Source organism: Podarcis cretensis (assembly GCF_951804945.1).
Source record: "Podarcis cretensis genome assembly, chromosome: 1".
In the NCBI taxonomy this organism is placed as follows: Eukaryota; Metazoa; Chordata; class Lepidosauria; order Squamata; family Lacertidae; genus Podarcis; species Podarcis cretensis.
In genome coordinates, this window is record NC_137170.1 from 41,152,838 (window position 1) to 41,170,475 (window position 17,638).

At 40.2% G+C, this 17,638-nt stretch overlaps 1 protein-coding gene across 12 annotated transcripts in view; it reads right to left on the bottom strand.

Annotated features, from left to right (window-relative positions):
• MEIS2 (Meis homeobox 2) overlaps positions 1-17,638 on the bottom strand; it is a 231,844-nt gene that overhangs the window by 213,234 nt on the left and 972 nt on the right. For 8 of the 12 annotated variants that reach the window (XM_079954787.1, XM_079954792.1, XM_079954795.1 and 5 more), the window contains exons 2-6: positions 16,251-16,483; positions 14,596-14,737; positions 13,796-13,846; positions 12,927-12,977; positions 11,947-12,096 (exon numbers count right to left, since the gene is read on the bottom strand). In XM_079954787.1, coding sequence (XP_079810913.1) covers positions 11,947-12,096; positions 12,927-12,977; positions 13,796-13,846; positions 14,596-14,737; positions 16,251-16,483 — 627 coding nt within the window. Of the gene's footprint in view, positions 1-11,946; positions 12,097-12,926; positions 12,978-13,795; positions 13,847-14,595; positions 14,738-15,907; positions 16,132-16,250; positions 16,927-17,122; positions 17,607-17,638 lie in introns of those variants that run through there. The other 4 variants (XM_079954791.1, XM_079954794.1, XM_079954793.1 and 1 more) reach the window with 4 other exon arrangements.

Below are 17,638 nucleotides of genomic sequence, written 5' to 3' on the forward strand. Positions count from 1 at the left end.
AAAGTTACAGCTAAGAGCTACTTTGCTAAGTGTATTCTCCTCCTGGTCCTCCTCCCCTTTCCTGATCATTCCCAATACCCTGCTGTTGCTTAAAGGAAAACAGGAATTCTACTGTACAGGAAAAGCTTTATCAGCACCACATGAAGGCAGGCAAGAGATGGAATTTCCTCTCACAGAAAAGGAGAGTAAGAACACATGCAATAGATCAGACTTGGGGCTGGACCTGCATTACTTGTCACCTATATATGACAACTTACATTAAACACATCCTAACAAGAAACATTTCTGTAAAATAATTTCTACTCAGGAAAATAGCACAAACACCGAGCTGTTCCAACAAAATTAACACATGATGACAATTTGTAGATAGATAGATGGATAGATAGATACCCTAAACAAACAAACAAACACACACACACACACACACAATGAAGCCTCATTACACCAGCCAGTGTCTATCAATTGTAAATCCATTAAAATCAAGTAAGTATAGAGAATGGCCAGATTGTCAATGTTTTGGTGCCTGAGATGGCATATCCCCCACAATAAAAATATAGTGAACAAATGCCTATCCCCACAATGTAAAAATATAGGTGGACAATCTGCCCAATATATTACATAATTAACCAGTTTCTTCCCTTTAATGGACCTCAAAATGCTTTATTGGCAGGGACAGATTTCAGAGCTAGCCTTGGGTTGTGTGTAGGCAGCATCTCAAGTTATCAACAAACATACTTTGAGTACCACTTGCCTTGCAACAATATTTAGTAAGTATGCACAATAACATTTTACAATGAAACCCAAGCTAAAGTGAATAGGCATTATCCACAAATTCATAGCAATCAAATGCAAAATTCCTACTATCTTCCACCAAGCAATGACTGAACAACAGAAAATGAATTAAGGGTAATAATAAAAATATAAATAAATTATTATTATTATTATTATTATTATTATTATTATTAATACCCCGCCCATCTGGCTGGGTTTCCCCAGCCACTCTGGGCGGCTCCCAACTGAATATCAAAAACACAATACAGCATACAACATTAAAAACATTAGCAGGCTACCAATAATAATCACACAAACCTCTCACTTGCTTAGTTGGACTATCTACAAAATCAAATTAGATTGGACTGAGAATACAACATTTGAAACACAAATAACAGTCAAAGCAGCCCACATGCCCCCCCCTCTGTGGTGAAGCAATTTCAGCATGACAGAAAATCTCAATAAAGCAATAACAGTATATTAGGTGCTAAGATAAGTACTTCAGCTAAAACTACAGGAGATTAATTATTTTCCTCCCAAGAATATACAGAAAATAATACCATCATGCTGGAACACTGAGCTGATACAAAACAAAAGGAAAAGTTGAAAGATTCTTAAAAACTATATATTTCAAGTCAGCACTGAGGATGAGAGTTCAGAGAAATGAATATGGAAACAAAATGCCATGATCATGCAAGTTTCTGCGCAGTCTCGATTAAAAGGATTGTGCCTATGAGCTTCTCTTTTTATCTCTGAGTTAGGAAACCACTCAAATAGCTTCAAGCTGAAGGCAAACAGCAGACAGGAGCACTTCAGCCCTCTGCAGCCTCTTAGCGTCAGCTGTTTGCCGGATGGTAATCAGATAAAGAGCTAGAAGAAATACATGAAAAGGGAAAGAAACAATAGCATGGCATGAGCTTTGTCCTCCAACATCATGTTGGAACCTACTTCTATAAAATCTAATAATTGCAACATGTTCACCTAGGCTAAACTTTTCAGAGTGTATAGCTAGTTATATTAATTCTATGCACTGCAGGCTCTTTTAAACTAGCTGCTGTTAAAAACCCTTCAGTTCACAGATTAAAATTTCAGGGGTTAACTAGTAGCATCTCAGCTACATTTTAAGGTAAATGTCAACCAAAACCTGTCATACAGAACTTTAAAAGCCTGACCAGTCTCTGTATTTCTAAATCATAAATGGTTTGGAATGGATCACTTTAGTGAGACTTCCTGAAGCTGAAAACATTTGGTCTCTTTACCAACCTGTGTTACACTTCATCTCAGTTGTCAGCTCTAAAATGCTTTACAACTGCTTAAATAAAATGTATTGCTTGTATTACAGTATTCTTGAGGATTATAATCTGGCACCATTTTCTCAGAAGATAAAAATAATAGCCAAAGATATTCCCTAAGATGCAATCAGAATTGGCAGAGGAATAAGAAGGGAGAGAAACTACTTTCTGAAACTCTAAATGCTGCCACCCACACATATAAATGTTGAGTAAATGGCACCATGTTGTATTTATTTTATAGGATAAAATGTCTCAATCTGTATTTCAGCTCCTTTCCCCCCATTGTGTACAATTTTGTATCTCTGGCTCAATGCCCATCGTATAGTCATTCATGAGAACTGTAACCAAAACGGGAACCAAATGAAAAATTTAAGAGTAAAGGTAAAGGTAAAGGTACCCCTGCCCGTATGGGCCAGTCTTGACAGACTCTGGGGTTGTGCGCCCATCTCACTCAAGAGGCCAGGGGCCAGCGCTGTCCGGAGACACTTCCGGGTCACGTGGCCAGCGTGACATCGCTGCTCTGGCGAGCCAGAGCCGCACACGGAAACGCCGTTTACCTTCCCACCAGTAAGCGGTGCCTATTTATCTACTTGCACCCGGGGGTGCTTTCGAACTGCTAGGTTGGCAGGCGCTGGGACCGAGCAGCGGGAGCGCACCCCGCCACGGGGATTCGAACTGCTGACCTTTTGATCGGCAAGCCCTAGGCGCTGAGGCTTTTACCCACAGCGCCACCCGCGTCCCTTCATTCATGAGAACTGTAACCAAAACGGGAACCAAATGAAAAATTTAAGAGTACAACTCATGATTAATATAATCAGCTTAATTGATTACATATATTAGAATCTAATTCACAGTCAATGGGAGTTTCCAGTTGGTGTGGTTTACCTTGTAGTTATAGTATAACCACAGACACATCTGTAACAGGATAAAGCGCAGCTAAATAAGTTGTCATTTATGTCTTTTTTAGTTTTTGGAGAAAAAATTATATTTACGTTACAGAGGTTTTGTAGAAACAAAATATCTTTCCAACTTTATTGTGAAAATTAGCCCCCATGTACTTAAAAGACTACCTCCTATCTTGTGCTCTGTCATGAGCTCATATCAGTCCTGAAATCTAAGTTTGCACTAAAACAAACATAGGGATATTCATTAGGTGTCCAAAAACTGGGAAATACTGCCCTGACAATAAGAACCAAATCTGTGCAGATATTTTTTGCATGTCATAATTTTTGGTTTACTTTTTCAGTTGACTTTCAACCAGTGGTGTATGGTTAGTAGACTAGGGGGACTAGGCTAGTCCCCTAAACTTTCTTGGTAAATTAGAGCATTAAAGTAAAGCCTCGCGCCTCCTTCCCAAAGCCCTCTGCTTTCAAATACTGCACAGTGTTATGGATGGTGCACTGCGCACCCATTTCATGACACTGAATGTTTGGGTTGAACCCACGTTTGGAAAATTACTCAAAATACGTCGCCTTAGGGGTTATTCTCATATTTGAGACCAATGCAGCTACATTTTTCTGTTACCCTGTGGTGTCTTCCAGTTACGTTTGACAGTGGAACAGACTCCCTCAGAAGGTGGTGGATGCCCCGTCACTGGAGTTTTTTAAGCAGAGCTTGAATGGCCATCTATTATGGATGCTTTAGTTAAGATTCCTGCATTGCAAGGTGTTGGACTCGATCAGGCAGCCCCAAAACTCAGCCCTCCAGCTATTTTGGGACTACAGTTCCCATCATCCCTGACCACTGGTCCTCTTAGCTAGGGATGATGGGAGTTGTAGTCCCAAAAAGAGCTGGAGGGCCGAGTTTGGGGGTGCCTGGACTAGATGATCCTTAGGGTCCCTTCCAACTCCACAATTATATAATTCTATTATTGAAACCAGTTTTTCATTCACCACAGGAAGGTATACTCAACTTTAAAATCCGTCATGGTATCAACATGCACACATCACCTCACCGTGGACTAATTTGGGCTGGAAGAGAGCATAGGCTACCAATCAGAGATATCACAAGCTTGGCAAGCCCTCAATGTAAATTCATGCTGACCCATTTGGAAGACCATTTCATTATATGCAAATCCACTGGGCAGAAAAGTTAACTTTCATTGACTTCAACCCACAAAAAATATGACTTCAGCTCTAAGTATCTTCTTGAAATACTGGCATACTTTTTATTGTGGCTGTTGCCTAAAGCTAAAGTTTATTACAGGCACATATGTTGTATCTGGGTTTTTTTTAAAAAAAAAGTTTGATGTTATTATATATTTGCTATTAAATGAGCACTCATGCTATAAATGGTGCTGGCTAGGAAAATAAATAAATGCATGAATTACACGCAGACAACAACAGCTGATTCCTTAACATCACAAACTTATTAACACGTAGAGTATCTTCATATATTTTACAGTTTGTGTGTATCTGATCGTCAACTAAAGCACCATGCACCATTGAAGGCAGAGTGTACATGTATCTATTCCCAGTAGTTTTAATAATTGGGAGTCAAAGATGGCGCTCCTCTTGCTCTTACCTAATTGCGTTAAAGAGCAGTGTTACCAGGAGAAAAGCAGTGAATACTGAGTGGCACACAATAGGAGATGGAAAATAGATACAAGAAGCTAGGTCTCCAGGGGCAGTATTTTCTATTTGCTGGGCTACAGACTCACAGCTGATAATGCAAGTTGTAATTAATATAAAAGCAGGAGACAATATGGGGAAGGCTTGTACTAGCAGGGCCACAGGAGATCACTCTGCAGCTATCCAACGTTTCTCATTTATGCACACAGCCTTCCACAGAAACACAATTTTGCCAGTGTTTTTTCCCTTGAAAGTTAAAAAAAATTGATTTAGCACTATCATTGAATTTTGCTAAATCTAGAGAAGAGCATGGAAAGCACAAAAGTCTCTAGGAATTTGAGGCAAATCTGTTGCGTTATTTTGCCGTTGTTACAAATCCAGTGGACATATTAAGCATTTTAACTACTACTAGATCTGGCTTCTTCCTTTTTTTAAAAAAAGAAAAAGAATTACTTTCCAAACCCTGTTTATATGCCTATATATGGGTCACTCCTCTTGTGCAGTGCCAAGCACACTGATTTAACAAGCCTCAAACTTCTGTGTAAATGTCAGCTTACACAGATACAGATGGGTTAACTGTACATTCCTTATGCATCCCAAACTGGACAAAATCACCTTAATTATGCAAGGGCCCCCTCTGGGACTGATTCTGATCTCATACTGCTTTTATAGTGGTACAACTCAATTTACCATGATGAAGTTGCTTCTATTTCACCATAATATGTGCAATAACAAATCTATGCACTTCAGTGACACACACAGGTGAATAAAATGAAGAAGATATAATCCACTGATTTTGATGAGTGTTTCAAATATATACAGAATCCAGAAACAGGCACTCCCTATACACAGCAAATAAATAAAACATTCCATTTCATAATACAGGGAAAGGAACTTCCACCTCTGGATTCCCATTAAGAAGATGTATAATATATTTTGTGCACAGGATTGAAGGTAGTTCTTATAAATCCGTTTCACATATGGAAAATCTGGCATGGCACAGTGGCTATAGACCAAATCCATCTCATTTCACTTCATGTCATTTCATCACATCTGTGGCATAGCCATAAAGAAGATGAGATCTTAAGTCACCCAAGTAGTACTATGGCAATCAGATAAGCTACACCAGTTACTGTGGCCCTCATGATTTGGTCCTATACGCAAACATATGACAAGACACAATATACTCTACAAGGTGGAAACAGAACCTACTCCCAGGCTACAGCAAAGTAGCTAAATGTAAGAAATTTGAGAGCCGGCTGGGGTGACTGGCAACACACATAAAGTTTCAGCATGGAGCATGAAGCTCTAAACTGGCTAAATCTGTAAAATAGTATATGTAATAGTATATAAAATAGGTATGTGTACATATATGCATACATGCACACACGTATCACACACACGTTGCAATTTGATGCACACTTACATAGGAGTAAGCCCCACTGTACTCAGTGAGATTTACTTCTATTCTGTAGCACTGAAGTTTGCTTTTATCTAATATAAAACAAACTAATAAAAACCCCCACAGTTTTAAAATGTCTGTGTTCCTAAAATTATATTCCATGGATAAATAAAAATGATCAATGCTGTGCACAGAATTGCACAAATAATACAACAAATATGGCTTTTAGTGAAAAGGGGTAATTGTTTTTACATCCGCACCCTCACCCCAATCCAATGTGTTTTTAAATATTTTTATTAATTCTGAAGCATTCTGCGTAAATCTCTTACTGCAGATTTCTCCCAGTGGTGACAGTTTTCATAAGCTTTCATTACCTGCCTTAAACTGTCTTTTTTAACATATCTATCCTACAAGGATATACCTAAAAGGTATATAAATCTCTTGTGCATTTTATATTTCAACTAAACTTTTAATATAATCTATAGACCACCTGTGGTCTAAATGAGGCTTTAAAGGTAGGTTATTTTCAAAAGCTGCCTCTTTCCAACAATTCCTTTTAGGTGCTAATTTTTTTACCTCACAAATCATTACCATACAGTTTTACCATATAATTATCCTCATACATTTGTGTTGGACACCTCTTCTGCTGCATTTGTATTGCTCTGTTCTATTTGGAATTGTTTTCTTGCTTTTACAATTGTAACAGTTTCATCGGTTTTTATAACTGCACATTATATTGCTGTAACCCATCCTGAGACCTTATGGTGAAGGGCAGGTAATAAATCTTAGGACAAACAAATAAGTAAATAAATAAATAAATAAATAAATAAATAGTACTTCTAGTACTAGAGAGCCAGGTCCAACTCCATAAGGTGATGCCCTCCCCTGCCCCATGAAAGACCCAAGCAAAAGGAGAAATCAAAAAATCATATATAAGTGTTTGCCTGACTTTAGTTAAAATTGACAACACCTTACCTAGCGTGGCAATTGAGTCTCCATAGGGGAAATCCGGGCACATTTAAGAAAGTGACTAACTTTGCAATGATTTCATTAGAACCAAAATGGAACAGCATTATTATGTCAAATATAATGCATGAAGTGGATGTTAGCAAAACAGAAATGATTGAGTGACATTTATACAAAAATCACCAGAGAAGGTGTCAGCTTATCAAATATGTTATTCCTCAGTAGGGTTAAAATCTTGGTATCATATACGCTAAAGCCTGTAGCTTTGCAAGCCTCAAACCACAAACTATGGAATTTAGCGACATACTATTACTATTGCTGTGAGGGCAGATTACTTTCCTTTTTTATATTATACACAGCATGACCACTAGAAAATAATATAGTCACACTCCTGGAACCACCTACTCTTAAGCAGCCCTACTGAAATTGATACTACATTTCAAGTAATCCCTCCCTTTACTCAAGGGTTTGTAATGGTACGGTAAATATCGCTGCAACCATGGGATACCTGCTTCACACAAACTGCCTGCCATAGAGAGCAGAATCCATACATGCCGGTAGTAACATGGGTCTCAATCCTAAATCTTACAAAAAAGCCTTTATGCCCTGATCTTGCATTCCTGGCAATAGCCTTTTAGAGTAAGTTGATGTTCACTTCTTGGTTAATAAAAGAACTAAAGATAAATCTGAGCAACCAGGAAAAAAGAATGTTGCCCTATGTAATTTATTCATTTTACCACAATCATGCTTTGCATGATGTTAGAAAACGGTGCAACATTTCAAAGTCCAGAAAAGAAAACTGAAGTACATATGAAAACAGATATTTTCTTTTACACATATGGAATCAATTTGTTGTAAATGGTGATGATAATTTTTTTAAGTACACATAAACGTACAGTCAATATATTAAGCAATTTCACATGTTACAAAGCAGCAAACCCAGCAGGAACACACTCAACAAGAGCTGCACATCGTTCTGGCTCTGTTTCTATGTAGTTTTAAATAACTATCCATTGTATTAACAATTTACAATTTTAGGTTTAAACTTTAAAAATCTTACATATTTAAGAAAATGTAACATGTGAACTCATTCTCAACTACAGAAGAGTTTATAGGGAGGTATTAGGAAGCCAATTTCTCAGCCTCAGTCATCTATATGTAACATGGGGATAATATACCTTTCCTTACAGATCAATTGTAAGAATTATTGAGATAATGGTTATAAACAGTGTTGAGCACTTACATAAATATGAAGTATTGTTATATAGAAAAATGCTTGTGCAAATTATGCACATTAATATTTCCCAAACTCTGTTTTGATGTTTATCCTACAACATGAGGCCCAACTCATCCATGTTCTTGACAGGAGTCAGCTTTGGCCTCTGTGAAGAAAGAACTCAGCTTGAAATGATATACAAGCAAGGGGAAAGATTGGTATGTCTTTTCTCAAAACCATTAATTCAGAAATGCCAAAAGAAGCTGCAATCCTTTGAGCAGTTACATGCACGCAAGGCTCCTTGGAATCAGTGGGATTTCTATAGAAAATGATTCTGCGTAAACATTCAACTGTATAGGTTAAACAAGCTGTTAGTTGCTATTGAAATACCTATAGTAGTAAACATTTTACTGCCATTATTTTAAAATATGAGTTATGGTTAACCCGAACGAAAACTGGAGCGTCAGGAATACATATTAGGCTATATATGTACACATGAAACAGTGATAAATTGTCATTCCGAAGAACCACAAGTTGAACTGTAGCTAGAGTAGGTTTTTAGTTAGTCTGGTTCAGTCAGGACATGGTTGTAATTACCTTCTACCCATCTACAGCTAATACCTTAGAGCAATAAAAGTATATGAGGGTGTTAAAAATTCGAATGCTAATTATGGGCTGTTATATTTACTAAATGCAGCATAGTATATAACAACAGTTGCAGCTTTTCAGTGGCTAGCATTATCCTAGTTGATATACAAAGTTATATGCCAACTTACCCTTACTGTGCTATATAAAAGTTAACAGAACAATAAAATATAATTCAGTATTTGCATTTTGTTGCCATCAACCGTAGCAGGGCTATCTGGCTTTCCTAGAAAATGTATTGCTTTTGTAGAGACCAAACTGTTTCTCCTACCAGGTTAAGTTAGATAAATATCACAGCAGTGGGGTCCCATAAAGAAAATATACAGTATTTGAATATCACGTATTCAAGAGCCCTTCTGTAAATATTAGCTAGTCTCTCATTTCTTCAGTATCCTTCAGCTATATTCTTAAGCTGGGTAGTGATATAAAATCATGAGCCCCATTAGTATCTAATATACTGCTGCCACTGCTGTAGACCTATACCCATAAACATACACAAGCACACTGAATAGAGGTATAGAGATTTGGGGGTGTCAAGTATCTGTCACAAACTGTCATATCCACAAGAGAAGCCCTGGCACAGAACAAATTAAATTACACTTCTTTTTAAAGCTGTCATTATTCATATTCAATCAATTGAAATATTGTCAGTATTTCAAATGCATATAAAACTATGAGAAGGATCCATGGATCAGAACAGTGGGCCAAGAAATAAAACAGAGGAAACAACGTGCTGTCTGTGTCCTTCTGAAGTGGTTCATCATCACCCCTGCACCAACTTTCACCAAATGAGATTTAGCCTGGGGCTGTATTTTAAATATGCATATCAAAGCAAATGGGAGGGGGGAACAAACCTACAGTATCAAATTGGAGAAGTTTTCATGCTAACCATTCTAATTTGCAGGTAGGCATTCACAAATGAATCATTTCCAGCAAAATATTAAAATTACAAAAGGCACCATTATTACAAACTGCTTTTTAGAGCATTGTAATAAAACAAACCAGCTACATGAAACTTCCTACAAAGACAGATATCTGTATCTGTATACAGATACATACAATCTGCATCTACAACTATATAATATTAGTTTAAAGTTTTATGTTGGGTGACAATGTTAACTCACACGTCTAATAAGACACTATTCCCTAAATGCAACTACATGATACAACTCTTCATTTCCCAGTTGGTGTTCTTGTTGCACAAATTATTGCTTTCTTTCAAGACAAATAGCAGGGGGCTAAGGTAAAAATGTTATGGCTCAAATCTCCAGGAAATAAAAGGCTTTAAATTGTAATACCCAGTGAAGTGGCAAACTCTAATGGGTGTAAGATAAATATATTGTCACTTTTTTTGAGTTTGTTGTTTCAGATCAAAAAGGAAAAGAGGTTATTTTCCATTAAGGCAGTTATAAAATTATAAAATCTAGCCCCCTGAAACCTCATCCTATCACTGTAGGTGAATTTAAATATTATAATGGAGCACTTCAAATTGGCTTGAGCATTCGCCATCTGCCAGGGCCCTAAACAGGCTAGTTTATCTAATGTCCTCAATATAAACATCAGCATGCTCCATTTCTACACTTCCACATGAAACAAATTCTTATAATGAAACTATTCTGGGAACACATGCAATGTTTTTGCACTGCTTTATATAGTGGATGCTTATCCTTCAGGATGCCTATCATTTCAGAACCTTTTCTAAGGGCCCCACAAACTCACATGCACACTACTTTAAGGTTTGAAATTGCATACAAGAAATATTTGTCAAAGTTCTGTCATGCTTCATGGACCTTATTAGCAGCAAATGACATCATAAAACAACAAGGAAACTTTCAGTAGTTTCTACTCGTACGTGTGTGTGTAGCTTAAGAGTGATAATTATAAAATAGTAAATATCATGAAAATTTGTCCCTGAAGTTACCATATTTCAAAAGAAGGGGAAATTGACAATGGAACGATAGAATCATATTATTTAAAAATTAAATAAATGGTTTACAACGTATATAAACCTAGGGTGTTTTTTCTTTTCTTTTTACAACTACTTCTGCTCTTCTGAACAAAAGCAAATATTTAACTACCTGACAACATACTTTCAAAAAGGAAAATAATCAAACAGAAAACTGCTTCTTCACATGTATATCTACTTTTCTTGGCATATTAAAGATTACCTCTAGATGCCTATACATAGCATATGAATCCCCTTTTAATACCCCACAGTTAAAATATTGTTCCTAACATGGTCTGTGTTGTTTGTTTCATGAGCTCATTGCCAAAGCCTAAGTAACTCCCCCCAACCGGTTTCTTCACTGTATTTTCTTCTTCCCCAAGTTTAAAAGCTTAACAATGTAGATACTTAAGGTAAATTTTCCAAAGTTCTTCTCTGAAGTAAATTGGCAAACACATGCAGAAAAACCACTGCCAGACATGCAACTACACTTGTGAACATTCCACCAAAACATTAACTTATTCACCAGCTACTGAAGTGATAAAACTAACCACTAACCTGTAGCTAGTTACTCAATCTTAATTCTCTCCAGCCTCTGCAGTGCACTGGCTCATCAAAGTTATTGCAATTTATTATGAAGATGCTCCAGGCACTTGGCAATAAGTCCACATTCTAATAATAAGTTGTATCATAGAAAAAGCACTGGAAACCATAACTTTGTTTTAATGCAATGTATAATTGCCAATAAGTCTCAACACTTGACATTTAGAGACAGAGTGCAGAAATCAACAACTTTTTACTAAGTTTCTATTTACTACTCCTTTTCTGTGACATTGATCATAGGTCTTGCAAAGCAGAAAAGGCTGCATCTACCAATTCGACAGTTTGCCAACTCTTCCGTTTACTCAGATCATGAACTCTGCAAGCCATAAGTTAACCTTTCGGTAACTGAATGAAAAGGGCCCCTCTCCCACCCCCAAAAACTGAAGAAAAAACAACTTTAAAATATCCTACTGAAAATGAAGCATGATTTAAAGCAGATAATTACAAAATAGTGGGGATGGTGGTGGTAATAACAACAACAATCCACAGATTTACTAAATGTGTTATAACCTTTACAAATTATCAAAAAGACTTACATGGTCTGCTAAGTTTGTGGATGATCCTGAGAGCTCTTCATGATCAGATTTGGAGCTGCCATCTCTTTCATCAATAACTAGATCTATGGGCATTTTGCCTTTCAAACAGCTAATGTACCGATGGCAGAAATTATCACACAACTCATGGACCTGGATATATTTAAATAAAGGGAAAGAAAAAGAAAATTAAAAATAATAATTGAGTGTGGGAGGGAAAATATCAGATTGCAACTGGAGAGGGTTTTTCCCCCAGTTGTGAAAGAAATCTATTCCAAGAATAACTCTAATTAAGGGGCATAATAGTTGAAGGCAAGGAAACAATAGAGAAATTGTTACAGCACATATTATTCCCCTGAGACTTGCCTGAGCAACAAGTTAGGAAGGGGGAGAGCCTACTCTATAGACAGAAGAAAATCTGATTTAGGATAATATCAAAAGCACTGAAATCTGGACAAACGTAAATAAAATCTAGAAGCATAGGCAGTTCAGCAGGGAAGAGTGGCAGAAAGGATTGGGACAGAGCAGTGAACATTTTGAAACCTCCTATAGGAACTAGGAGAGATCTTTATCACAAAATCATTTCCTTGTAGCACCTTAGCCTTTCCATAGGCACTGTGACTCTCTTTGTAATCTTAATGTTTTGCTCAGAGATAATGGGAGGATCAGGTCTGCACTGAATGAGAAGATACTTAATTTTAAAATACTATCCCTGGTTGAAGAAAATTGCAGAGGGCTGGAAGACAGAGAGGGGAGATACAATCGATTGGGAAAGGAGGGGCTAGTTGAAAGGGTGATTGGAACTGGAAATAATAGAGAAGTTCCAGAAAGGGGGGGGGGGTGCCTGTTTTGTTGAGTGTCACCCGGTGCTTTGTAGTACTAGTTACAGTGTCCAGCTGACATTTCCCGAAAGACAACCTTTAAGATGCAGGGATGGGCTGGTGTTAGAGAATAAAAAAGGAGGTAGCACCCCATGCTCTTACCTTTTCTAATTCCAAAAGGTGAAACCTTAAGACTTGTATTGCTTGGATCATCTGAAAGAAAATTGGGAGCAGAGAAGTTGTCATTTGGGAGAAGGAAAAACCCAAGCAGGGAGCCGCTGATGGTCAGGGCGCACCCTCATTATCCAGGATTTTAGCTCATTGGACACGCTCGGGCAATTTTGATCAACTTTAACCTAAAGCACTTTAAAAAACAAACAAAAAAACCTTACTCTCTCACACACACACATTTAAAGAGAAGCAGCTATTAGTGGTTTACAGAGGTGTCCTTCCCCCAGTGGTTTCTGAAAGTCCGCAAAGCAACCAAGCAGCTAAACAGCCACTCGCCATACCACTGGCTTTTTTAAAAGAAGAAAAGGTGAAATGCTCCAGATGAATGGTTTGCCTTCACCTCTTTTGCAAGCGGATTTCTAGCACTTTTAATATTGAAATCGCCCACATTAGCAAAAGAATCGCGTTGCCACCGTTTCCTTCCCTTTTGCTTCCCGGGGCTTAAACCCAGCTTTGCAATGCATTGGGGACTCAAGTGTTTGTTGTCCTCTTGCCATGTTTAGGAACTGGAGCTCTTTGAAGCCCCTGGATAAGGATGGTTCGCTCTTTCCCGGTTCCTTAGTGTCACTTTCTATAAGCATCTTTCTTTCTTTCTCTGTCTTGTCTGTTTCTCTCTCTCTCTCTCTCTCACTCACACACACACACACACACACACAAACACACACACATATACATACAGCCTACTTAGCAATTATACCTTTTTAAAAAAATTAATAATTAAAAAAGGGCGAGCTGGGGTTTCTTGGAGGAAGGGGCAAGAAAAGTCAAAATGGGGTTGGGGGGGGTGAAGTGAACCTTACCAAATTGTCCAACTCTGGATTTGAAGAAAAAAGTGGCTTTTCCGCCCGAACCTACATGAAGTAGAAGTAAGGGGAGGGGGGGAAATCAGTGCATATTTCAGCTGTCTTTAATATACACACTCCTATTAACACTCCCCGCCCCAAACACCACCAGCAGCAGTCCAAACTGGAAGGGGAAAGGATATAAATATGTGAACTAAAGGAGAGTGCCGCACACTGAAGGCCACTCTGTGCAGTTTCTGCCCCAAAACCCACCCAACCCACCCACCTTGTTTAACTGAGAGGTTTCAGAAAGACTTAAAACCCTTCGCAGAGTTTTTAACCCCCCACCCGCATTTAACAATGCCCCTTTCCTGTTAAGCTAAGAGTGACCAATGAATGTCTCCCAGTGTCCACTGAAGAGAGAGAGGGGGAAAGAGAGAGAGAGGAGAGAGAGAGAGAGAGAGAAAGAAAGAAAGAAAGAAAGAAAGAAAGAAAGAAAGAAAGAAAGGGGAGAGGGGGAGAAGAGAGGGGGGTGCGAGTGAAGATATGATTTGGGCCAGTTTTTGGCGAGGAATCTTTCCTCACAAACACAACCACGTTATGTAAGCACTCTCACACGCTTCGTTTCTCTCCCTCACAACTTGGAATGAGACATGGAAAAAGTTGTGTTGTTGCGTTTTGCGCGGGGTGGGGTTGGGTTGGGTTGGGGGGGGAGAAGAGGTGTTTTGTGCGAGGTGTTGCTTTTGCCTGGGGGGGGGTGTTGCGCGGGGTGGGGTGGGGTGGGGGGTGCAGAAAAGGCGGGTTAAAAAACGTTCGACCTGTTTGGCGAAGACGGCGATGTCCTCGTTGAAGGAGTCTGAGGAGCAGACGTCTCCGCCGGCCACCCCAGGCTCTCGCGGGGTACAGGTCGCCAGCTCGCACTTCTCAAAGACCAGAGCTAAGAGGGGGAACAACGGGTGCCTGCCGGGCAGTGACACACAAAAGAAAAAAGGGGGTGGGGTGGGGTGGGGTGGGGGTTAAAGGAGATGTTGAGAGGAGGAGGAGGAGGCGAGAGAGGGTGGGGGAGAGAGAAAAAAAAGTCTGATCAACAAGTATTTTTTTTTCCAGTCGAAAATAAAAAGCAAAACACGTCCATGCTTTCTCACAACGCCTCAGCCTTTCCATAAAGGAAAAAAAAAAATGGGGCGGGGGAGGGGGGAAGCAGCACTGGAAAGCGAGGCCAAGGCCAGAGAGGAAAACAACATACATACACACATGCAAACTTTAAATTAAAAAAAAAAAAGCGCCAAAATCGGGCCCTCACAAACCAATACAATAAGCACCGAGTAGGCGAGTAGTAAGTAGCTCAGCTGCCAAGTTTTCGTGGTTTCCACAATAACTAAAGGAGGGGTGGGGTGGGCGCTCCTGCCCCCAAGCTAAAAGGGGAAACTTTATTCTTACGCAAACTGTTTAAACTGCTTAATATCTCGGTGAAATCTAACAGCAGCCAGAAAACGTGCATTTTTTGCTGAAGGGAAGGGAAGAGGGGGGAAGAGGATGCCAGCAAAGTTTCTCCAGGCTGAAGAAGGGCATCCTGATAAAAATACCAACTGCCCAGCCATAAACGAGCTGAACAGAAATATATATATATTAAATACTAACACAGACACCCCAATTGCCCTAGCAGACACTGAAGTAGGGGAAAGCGAAAGTATGGCATTTGTGTATAAGCAGAAAATGTGTTTTTCTCTAGTTTTTCCTTCTTTATCTCTCCTCGGATGGTGATGACACTACATCCTATTTTAGAGCAATGTAATAATAAGCCAAACAGATCTGGACTGATGAGAGTTACTTCCATTCTCCCAACTACAATGCTTAGTTGTTCTCCTGTGGATGTCAGCAACTCCCACCTCTTTTCTCAATATATTTTTGTCCGCGTTGGGGGTGTTTTCAAGGGCTACCCCCACCGTCTTATTTTTGAGTCGGCTCTATATTTACAGCTCAGCTCCTAAATAATAAGCAAAACAACCCCCATGGAACTTACATCTGTGTAAAATGTGCCTGCGGAACTATAACATAGGCTTACTCTCCGGTTAGGGAAGCCTGATCAAGGCTGCTTTAACTGAAGAAGGGAATACAGTTTCAGTTTACCTTATGGGTCCATCCGAAATATCGGTGGATTTCTGCACTGTAGTGCACTCTCCCATATAGGGGATCACGGCATTCCTTACTAAACCGACCTAAATTGCTCTGATCACTTAAAAGAAGCGCAGCAACACAGGGAAGGGCAGCCTGTTTGAAAAGGCTGCTCGAAACCTTCCCCTGCCATTTCCCTCTCGCCTGGAAGCAGCAGGGCTGCCCGCTCGGAACTCTTTGCTACGATCGTCTCTGCTCTGAAAGAAGATCCCCGAGCCCTCCGCGCGCGCACCCCCTCCGCACAGAAGCTGCAAAGGACCCGGGCCATGGCGCCGGGCTCGCCCTGCCTCGTACCTACCCGTAGATCGCATCCTTGTCCCGCTTCAGGGCGTCGTTGACAGCCGATCCCATGCTGGCCGGCATGACATTGGGGTGCGGGGCGTGGGCTCCATAATGCTGGCTGGCATGGAGTGGCGGCCCGTGGTTCAAGTGGTGGACTGGGGGGATCGGCCTGGGGGCGTGAGGGTCTCCGTACATGGAAGCAGGTACCCCTACTCCGTCCATCCCGCCGTAATGAGGCAGCTCATCGTACTGTCAAAAAGAAAATGGGCCAGAAGAAAGAAAGAAAGAAGAAAGAAAGAAAGAAAGAAAGAAAGAAAGAGAAAGAAAGAAAGAAAACCAGGGGGAGAAAAGAGGGTTTGAGGAAAGGAAAAAAAGAGCAAAAAAAGAGGGAGAGAGAAATAAAATAAAATAAAAAACACAACAACAACAAAAGTCAGAAGAGAGTAAAGCACCCAGACTCAGACAAAACAGAGCAAAACTACAAACCAGGACCAGCCACAACAGAGAGAGGGGAGGGTGGAGAGAGAGAAAGCTGTACAGACTGAAATCAAAATAAAAAGTGCAGTTTATAGAGCTGGGGGAAGGGAATGAAGGGACCGGGAGTATGTGTGTGTGTGCGAGAAAGAGAGACAGAGTGTGTGTTTTTGCTGATGGCGAGGAGAAATCTACCGAAGGCAAAATAAAGGAGGAAACTGGAAGCGTGGAGAGGGAGAAGCGAAAAATGTTCGCCGAGTCAGAAGAGAGCGGAGCACGAATAAACAAAACAACCCACAAGTAAACAGATTAATACTTCGGAGCGGCGGTGGGAAGCAGGGCTGGGAAGGGAAAGGAAGAGCGCGAGGGAGGAGTGGGGTGGGGGGGTGGGAGAGCAAATAATCTGAAAGTTACCAGAAACATTATTTAGCAGCAATTCCCCCTTGTCCTTGTCAAAACCAGAGACAAACCAAGCAGCAAATGTAGCTGAATTTCCTAGGCAGCGGCGGCGGCAGCAACAGCCACAGCAACAGCAGCGGCGGCGGCGGCGGCAGCAGCAGCAGCAGCAGCAGGCAAGCCTTCCCCCCTGTGAACCCCGCGCCACTGAGCAGCTAGAGAGGAGCAGGGAAATCGCGCTGCTGGGGGAAAAGCTAGAGAGGAAAGAAGCGTGGAACAATTGCAGACAGACACACACACACGCACGCACGCACATTCACACAGAGGGAGAGAGGGAGAGAGAGAGATAGACACACACACACACACTCCCGCACACGCGCACACACACACAAAACCGGTGAATAATTTTTGCTGCTATTTGTTTTGTTGTTTTTTAAATAGTGGCCGCCATGAGCAGCAGCGACGGAGGCGAGCAAATCCGACAGGCCCTCTTAAGAGAGGATTTATACACGTAAGGTAAGTGTTGGAGATTTA